Source organism: Chrysochloris asiatica, unplaced genomic scaffold (assembly GCF_000296735.1).
Source record: "Chrysochloris asiatica unplaced genomic scaffold, ChrAsi1.0 scaffold00285, whole genome shotgun sequence".
NCBI classification, from domain to species: domain Eukaryota; kingdom Metazoa; phylum Chordata; class Mammalia; order Afrosoricida; family Chrysochloridae; genus Chrysochloris; species Chrysochloris asiatica.
The window spans coordinates 2,566,498-2,575,731 of NW_006408803.1; the positions used below are offsets into that span (position 1 = coordinate 2,566,498).

General features: G+C 32.6%; 1 protein-coding gene across 1 annotated transcript in view; it reads left to right on the forward strand.

Moving 5' to 3' along the window:
- The window catches only part of LOC102830315 (CXXC-type zinc finger protein 4-like), a 35,320-nt gene extending 32,615 nt beyond the window's left edge, over window positions 1–2,705 (forward strand). Inside the window, exon 3 of the mRNA XM_006874560.1 lies at window positions 2,522–2,705. Within this exon, the coding sequence (XP_006874622.1) occupies window positions 2,522–2,566 (45 nt within the window). The 3' untranslated portion in view covers window positions 2,567–2,705. The remainder of the gene's footprint in view (window positions 1–2,521) is intronic.
- Window positions 2,706–9,234: the final 6,529 nt, after the last annotated feature.

Sequence of the window (9,234 nt, forward strand, 5' to 3'; positions counted from 1 at the left end):
TATATATGCCATCAAGTCAGTTTGTGTTTAACAGTCTGTGCCTACTGTGCCACACCAGGACTCACACATATATGTATACAATATCTGTATACAATATATTAATGTGTTTGTATATATATTGTTGATAAGTGTGACCTTGTATAAGATTTCCAAGGAGCAGCCGGTAGGTTTGAACCATTCACCATGTGGTTCACAGTCCAGTGCTTATCCAACAGCGCCACACCAGGATGCCATATGTATATATACATGATTCAAGTTCACCAGCCACTTCTTGGAACTTGTACAGGGTCACTATGGGTCAGAACCAATTTGATGGTACTTTAAGTACAGCAACATATATATCTTAATCTGGATATTGAAAACAGCTATCTCTTTCAAAAGGTTATTTTATTCACCTAAATGGCTAATTGACATCTTAATTAGTACACTTCTATTTTAGACGATGATACTACACTCCTGTACTGTTCTTGTGTAAATTCTAACTTATAGGGTCCCTTTAGAAGAGAGTAAAGCTGCTTTATAGAGTTTCCAAAGCTGGAAATCTTTACAGGAGCAGACTGCCTCCTCTTTCTCTTGAGGAGTGACTGGGGTTTGAACTGCTGAATTTTCAGTTACCAAACCAATATTTAACCTACCACATCACCGGCCTCCTTTGAGACTGTAATAGGACTATGCAAACAAAATAAATTACATGAGAAATTAAATAAACACTATCTTCAAATGATAGTGTTTGTTACAGAACTTGTATTATCAGAGAAATAAAATGTATTATTAAATATGAATTTAATAATATACATATAACATACAGCACTGGCCCATTTAAACACAAGATTGGTGGTTCAACTCAATCCTATATAGTGACCCTGTAGTTGTTGTTAAGTGCCACCCAGTTGGTTCCGACTCATAACCACCCTTTATAGGGTTTCTGAGGAGCAGCTGGTGATCTTAAACCTCCAACCTTGAAGTTGTAACCAATTTTGCAGTCCATAGCATCAATCCACAGAGGACTTACCTATGTAAAGTTGTTAAAATGGTCTAGGGTATATGATCAATTGTCTTCCGTTTGTCTTATACAGAAATCTGCTTTGAGCTTATTGTTTCTATATACATTGTATATACACTCAAGGGGTTTTATTTTAAGTAAATCATGAGAATACATACAATAGAATAGGATAAAACATTTTCAAGAAGGATGTTGTTATTAAATGCCGTCAAGCCAATCCCGACCCATAGCAACCCTGTACAGGGTTTCCAAGGAGCAGCTGGTAAGCTTGAACCGCCGACTTTGCAGTTCAAATGGCTTTGTAGTCTGGTGCATTAACCCACAGCACCACACCAGAACTCTTCAAGAAGGATATGGTATGGTAAATTTCTGGAAATACAATATGCAGAGTAAAAGCCAATAGCTTAAGTTCTTCTTGTCTAGCAAAAAGCCCATAGTAAATATAAGCTTCTTGTTAAAAAGGATTGTTCATAGTTTTGGTACTAGCTTATTATTCCTTCAGAAACCATTTATGGTATTTTTATGGTACAAAAGGATTGTTGTGTTTTGTTGGGTATTATTGGTTAATCTCAATTTGTTCAATGTTTGTGGCATTAGTTAGTTGAAAATGTAGACTTACTTTAAAATAATGATATATTTTGTAGTGTAATTCGCACTATATATAAGAGTATGTTTAGCATTAATAACTAATAAGTGATAGAGATTCAGGTGATTCAATAATAGTTGTTATTCTGTCATAAAATAAATTCACCAGAATAAAGAAATCGCTTCACTGAATTCTGAACATCAGATTGCATATGTTTATATTCTGAATTTGAAAAGAAATCGAGTGGCAAATTTTTCAGTTTATTTTTTGTTTCCTTCCCATTATTGTTAGTATGTATTAAGAGACAACATCCCTGGGTAGCTCAAATGATAAAGTGCTCACCTATTAGCTGAAAGTTTGGTAGTGTGAACTCACCCACAGTTATTTCAGAAGACAGGCTTGACAATCTGCTTCCAAAAGATGACAGCCTTTAACACCCTAAGGAGCAGTTCTATTCTGCACAACAGGTTCATATGGGGTAGCTATTAGTAGGAATTGACTCAATGGCAACTAACAAAAACAGCAATGACTAGAGACAACAATTCAAATATAGTGATTTTAATACTTTTCTTGTATCTCTTACACTGAAGAATATGTACATAGCTGATTATATGCTAACTGGCCTTCCTACTGTTTGTTATTAGCTTCAACCTTCCCCTTTATTCTGATTGCTATACTTTATTCTGAATTACAGGCTGCTTCCAATATTTTTTAGACCTATTTTTAAGAATCACTATATTCAATAAATTGATATTAAAGTCAATACACTAACTTTTGCAATGTTTGAAGACTTTTTTTTTAGGAAATGTTGAAATGTGTAAGCCATTATGTTGTATATTCCTGAAGTGTAAAGGAGAAAAATCTCATTTTATATTGGCATAAAAAAAAAGCTTAACTTGTTTTCTTCCTCTTTTTTTTTTTTTTTTTTATAGAGAACACCTGTTCCCAGCGCTGAAGCATTCCGATGGTTCTTTTAAAGCAGTAGTATATCTTATTTTCAAGGCATTTGAAAATGAAGGGCAAACTAATGTCTTGTTTTAAGAAACTGCTTAGTCCACCATTGAAGAAAATATCCAGATATTATTTTCATTTTATGTATAGGGGTTTCTTCAAAAAGCAAAACAAAAGAAAAGGTAAAGAGAAAAGAAACATTAAAAATAATAATCTTGGATTTTGGGGAATTGGCCAGTCTATTTACTTTCAGTACATTGATTCTTTCTTTGATGTAATTTAGATATGCTAGTGAAGTTGTTGTCTATTTTGAAAGTGACTGTAAAAAATGAGTTTGGGTAAACCCCTGCTGTAAAATCATGTATCTTTGCAAAGTACATATCTATACTTCATTTTCAAATATATGTGTTTCAGTACTGTAAACTGTACAGATAGCAGCTTGTATTTTGTGTGTTTAGACACAAGGAGACAATCATGTCTGAGCATCTATGGAGATTAACAGTTTGTACACAACAGTATGGTTCTTCGAGTTAAATCTGGAGCAATAAATTTTAGCTTTAAATATTTTTTTGCCAGTTGTTTCGAGAAGCGGCAACAGCAGTGGCATCATTTTTGCCATGCATCTTTCCATAGAGACTTGATGCCAAGTTCTACAAGATTAAACAGTGATGCATCCAACAATTACCTTCAGTTGTATTGTTATAAAAGGGGAAGATGTTATGAAAGTTTAAATTAATCTTTTGAGCACTATATTAGAGTAGTGGTTATGCACTTGCATTGCTTACAAATGAGCTGTACAGAAGGGTATACCTCCCAAATACTTAGTGTAGTTGACTTGTCTTGGATTGCACTGTAAGGTGGAGTACTCAGAGTAGTTGGAACATGCAGAATCCATTGTGTAAATTTAAAAAAGAAACAAAACAGAACAAAAAACAAATTCAGTGTTTTCTAGGATGCAGAATAAATAAAGTATCAGATTTGAGGGGAAAAAAAATTCATGACTGTCTTTTTTCACAACCAAACACGGGCTCTGTATGTTTTTGTTTATTTTTGCTTTTTTTGTTAAAAAATAAAAACAAGATATATAAATGTTTTAATTCATGTATATTAGATGGCTAGTTTTGTTTTAAAATTTTAATATGTGAATGTCTCCTGCATTCAGACATGACTAGATATGTTTTTAAGTTATAAAGAATTATACACATGAATAAAAGTGAGGGTTTTTGTCTCTTCTTATCGTTCTTTGTCTTAGCTTTCCAATTGAACCAGTGTCCTTCTACCTATCCCCTCAATGGAATGCACACTTGTTCCCATTCTTGTCACCAGATGCTTTTATTTCTGAAAAGACAGGGCGACAGTCTGTGGAATTCCATAAATGCAAGACAGCTCCCAAACACAAAAGAGCCATGCTTCCTAAGACCTGTGCTACCTTTTCATGTAGGATTTGGTTTTCTTGTGGCAGGCTTCTTAACACTGTTCCATTAAAACAAATATTGCTTGTAATGACACGATACCTAAGCATTTCATTTCATTTGATTCTTGATGATAAAGACTATTTTCCATTTCAGGAATAAAACTGAATTCACCAAAAATACAGTGTTGCAGTTGCCATTACACTGTAATTTTTATTCTTAACTAGCCAGTTATTTTAACCTACAGATATCTATTAGCCTATGGAAAAAAATGTTAGCAAAAAAGATGAGAAAATAAATAAGAGAAAGGATGATATAGCAATGTTAAGGAGACTGTGATGTTTTAAGAAGACTGGAAATGAATCATTTTTAAACAGCCAGTTTTAATTTTCAATGGGAAACAATATTGTGGGAACAATTTTATGAGGAAGGTACACTACCTTAAAGTATTGTGGAAACTTGTAAGTCTAATGTGGAAAATAACTGTGGCTTAACTTTCCTAGAGTGTTCATGAAAGATCTATGATTAAGGTCAAATAAAAAGCTTTTGAGAAAAATCTATTATGTGTTATATCTACCCATGTATCAAGAAGAGAAATAACCACAAACCAAAATGTGATGTATATTAATTTTGAGATAGCTTTCAACTTGATGTATATTCTTTTGAAACTTTCTAGTTAGAATTTCTATTACTGTGTTTTTATTTTTTTATTTTTACCAATTTTCAAATTAATAACAAGTAAAAATGCTAATTAATGACAAATAAGTGAAATAAGCTTGCCTTTCATATTGGAAAATGATGACTGTTCTTACAAAAGTGAAACAAACTTTTATTCAGGTCATCTTAGGCACATGATAACATATAAAGATTTTATAGCAATATACCAAGAGTCCAAAATACATGCTAGTATTGCATGTCTTGATGTGTTTTTGTTTGTTTCCTTAAGGAATTAATGAATGTGTATATTGTAAAAGGTGGTGTTTTACATGTCAATATAATTTTTTAACAAAAGTAAGTGTTCATTATTGAAATTGAAGAGTGTAGCTTTTCTTTCATTCTCGTACATGTTTTTATTCTTGATGTTCTTTTACACAACCCTTTTTTATGCTTTTGATAGAATTCTATTTATATACTGTAGGATGCACATAACGTTATCGTTGGTAATGTTTGAAGAAAATGATTATTTTCCACCTCCCTCTAGTTCTCTTCCCCATATGTCCATGCACTGATAACTTGCAAAGGATATTATAACTTTTAGGTGGAGAATTGAAAGTTTACAAGTCTCATGATTCTAAAATACCAATGAGATGAAACTTTTTACAATGTCTCACTGTTTGCCTCATACTCAGTATCAAGAAGATAGCAATTTAAATTATGTGAACTATTTTTACAATTTTAAAAATTATGTATCAAGCTGGTAACAAAAAAAAATCTTTCTAAGGTAGGGCCACTTACAAAGGATCTTGTTTTCTCTAAATCTGAAAGAGGAGATGCCATATCCTGCTAGCATTTGGGAAGATTATAAAATATATTTCCAGCATTGGTACATAGTGCAGTGGGACGTAGGCTTACTTTTCTTTTCCATGGTCACTTAGTGTCCTAACATCATAATGCAAATCTTTCTTTCCAGGTCTTCAGATGAAAGTGGCTTTCTTACAGACTCTGCCTGTATCAGTTCAAGTGGAGGTGCATCCATAAAATAGAAATATGTCGATGTTTAAGGGAGAAAACAGTGGTGATCTTCCCCCTGTGTAAGAGTGTATATAAAATATGCCTCCTTGTTACTTAATTCCCAACACTCAACTTTGCTCTTGCTAAACACATAGGGAGCAAGAGATGACTGAGCTTACTATGATTGAATACCAAGCAATTCCTAAAATAAAGGCATATCCATTTCTTTTCATTCAGATCCCTTGGTATATAGATTACACAATTAATACTAAAGCATGTAAGCTGTTTAAGCTGATGGTATCTGCAATCAAATAATGAAAAAGAGAAAGCAGTTAAATGAACACACTATTCAGGGTCAAATATGTTCAACAAAAACCATAGTAGGTCTTTGATCATGGTTAAAGTCATAGTGACTTCAAACAGTTGGTTCTCATGTAGTAGTTAGATATTTTAGATTTTGTTTTTTATTAAATTTTGGAGTTTCACACAGAAATCTGTATTCCTAGTGAATAAAAGACAGCAACTATGTTAGGAAGGATTCCATTTCCACAGTTGCAAAGGAGTCAGGAATATTTCAGAAACTTGGGCCACAAAATGTACTCCTTTCACAGTGTTCTCCTATTTCTGAACTGTGCAGTTATCTATTAAATTTTCTAATAGATATTTGTGTAAGGTGTATGTATGCTTGTGCAATTATTTTACAAAAGCAGTTTTGGAAAACAGTGTATTTATTAAAGAAAATCACTTATGGGGCATGTACAAAACTGTAAAAAAGGGGGAAAAAAACTTAGAAAAATCACATTAAATTGCCCAGTAAAGTTTGTTTTTGTGAAATTTCTGTGTTGTTGAATAAAGGACTTTAGTATTCAAAATATCTCTTATTTTTCCATTGACAAATTTTGTTTGTGGGATATTAAGTAATGATCTTGTTGTGTTGAATAGGATAAGAAAAATAGTTATAATACTTCACTAGCCCTTATGCCAGTGGAATGAATGCTGTGTATAATTTTTTTCTAAAATATGCCAGTGATGTTTGTTTTTGTTTTTCTACTCTAAAAATATTTCTTATATACTTAAAGAAAGGAAAAGAGAATAATTTAATTCCTTTTACATTTCTAAGGAATGTTGTTTGTTGAGAGCCTTGAAAAGACACATAGAGAAAGAAATGAACAAAACCAAACTTTTTTACTTCCTTCTCCATCATAAGTGTACAAGGAGAAAACAGCCCATGCATTCCTTATGCTTTGAATGAAAAATCCTGGTAATGCTATTTGAAAGCATTAATGTACATGAAGAAAGGTTGTAACACTGGACTTCTGTCTTCAGTCACTGTCAGAAAGGCTCTGAGATTAAAGTTGTATTTTGTTTGCTTTTACATTATGGACTACTAGAGTCTACAAATGTGCTTATTTCTTTTTGGTAAATATACTTGACCCTTATTTCATTATTACTCAGTATAAAGTCTAATATTTCTGGTGCCTAATAAACTACAAGAAATATAGAACCCAGTTTTATATCTTGGAAATCATAGACTTTCAAATAATTGAAATATTTGTAATTGAGAATGTAATACCACAATAGATTTTTATACATTTTATAAATAGTATATGTGTTTTATTATTATAATATCACATGTATAAAATATCTGCCATACCAACAGAAATGGATTATATAGGGTGAGAAAGGAGAATTAGGTAACTTAAATATGAGACTTTCTGGAAACTCATCAATTTTTCAGGTAAGACAGTATGATATTTGTTATTTTTTTTGTGTGTAATTAATATGGTGAATGTATAAAATTAAATTTTCATAGATAATATTTTCCTTACTTGAAATCCATATGGGTACAAATAGCTAAAGACTTTTATATAACAAGAGTAAAATCTATATAATTTGAAGAATTGTCTTAAAAAAAGGAAGGGTGGGATGTAGTTCTATAACAATTAGACATTGAACAAGATAATATTTTTATATGGTTTCTCCAGAATAGTATGTTTCTTCTGCTGTGTTTATTGGTAAAATTTGTTTGTGTGTGTTTTATATTTTTTCTATTTTTTCTAATTTTTTGAGAGAGAAAGTGCATTCAAAAAGAACACAAAAGTTAAGGTTATATTTGCATGCATTGCATAAGGAGTGTACTTATATTTGAAATTTTTGCTTATTTAGAAAATTTTTAATTTCTAATATTTTGGTTTAAGATTTATCATTGTATCCTTTGAAATTACAAATTTTTGCCAAATTTTAAGTCAATTATTTCTTATTTTCAATGTTTTTTATATAAAACAAAGTGTGCCAATGTAGTTATCTTTTTAGCCAGGTCTGTGTTTTGCTTTCAATACATTATTATAACAAATATCAGTTCGGATGACAAGTACAATTTTATATATTGGAAGGAATGTACAGATCTCTATACACAAACTACTTTTAAAAGCTACTCTTATTGTGCATAAAATAAGTGAAAGCATTCTGAAACTTAGAGTCATATGACGAATAGATGGTGGTAGTGGTGGTGGTGAAGTGCCTTTCAGTTGGTTCAGACATACAGCTACACTTCATAGAGTTTTTGAGGAGCAGCTGGTGATTTTGAACCACCAGTTGCAAGGACATTCAGTATCTATGGAAACGACAACATTTGAGTGAAATTATGTAGCGTAGTGGTTACGAATCGGGCTGCGAACCTTAAGGTCAGCGGTTCGAAACTACCAGCCGCTCCGCGGGAAAAAGATGAGGCTTTCTACTCCCGTAAGAATTTACACCCTCGGAAACCCTGTACAGGGTCGCTATGGGCCGGAACCGACTCGACGGCACTTAACAACAACAACAACCAGAATAATCGGGCTGCAAACCGCAAGGTCAACAGTTCGAAACTACCAGCTGTTCCACAGGAGAAAGATGAGGTTTTCTGCTCCTGTAAAGATTTACAGCCTCAGAAACCCTGTACAGGGTCGCTATGAGTCGGAACCGACTCCGTGGCACACAACAACAACAACCAGAATAACACATGCATAAGTGAAAATTCTCATATTTTGTATTTAAATTTTTTCCTCAACTTTCCATAAATTGCCTTGGACTTTAATTTATAACATTATTATTAAAGTTATATATGTCTATATATAACTTGTATATATATATACTTATATGTATGTGTGTAGCGACAGAACTGAAAGATTTCAATTTTTATTCCATCAATTCCTGGTGCCTTGTTCTTTGCCAATTCCTTCAATGCACCTTGGACTTCCTCCTTCAGTAGCATTGACTCTTGATCATATGCTACCTCTTGAAACAGTTGAACATTAACCATTTCCTTTTGGCACAGTGACTGTGTATTCCTTCCATCTTCTCTCTCTCTCTTTTTTTTTTTTTCCATCTTCTCTTGATGCTTTCTGCATCATTCAATAATTTGCCCAGAGAATTCTTTAAATAACGAAAGTTGAGGCTTGATGTTTTTCTTCAGTTCCCCCAGCTTAATAAATGCTGAGCATTTTCTTCCTTTTTGTTTTTCTGATTCCAGATCTTTGCACAGTTTGTTGCAATATTTGGCTTTATCTTCTCGAGCTGATCTTTGAAATTTTCTGTACAGCTCTAGGACCTCCTCATTTCTTCCATTTGCT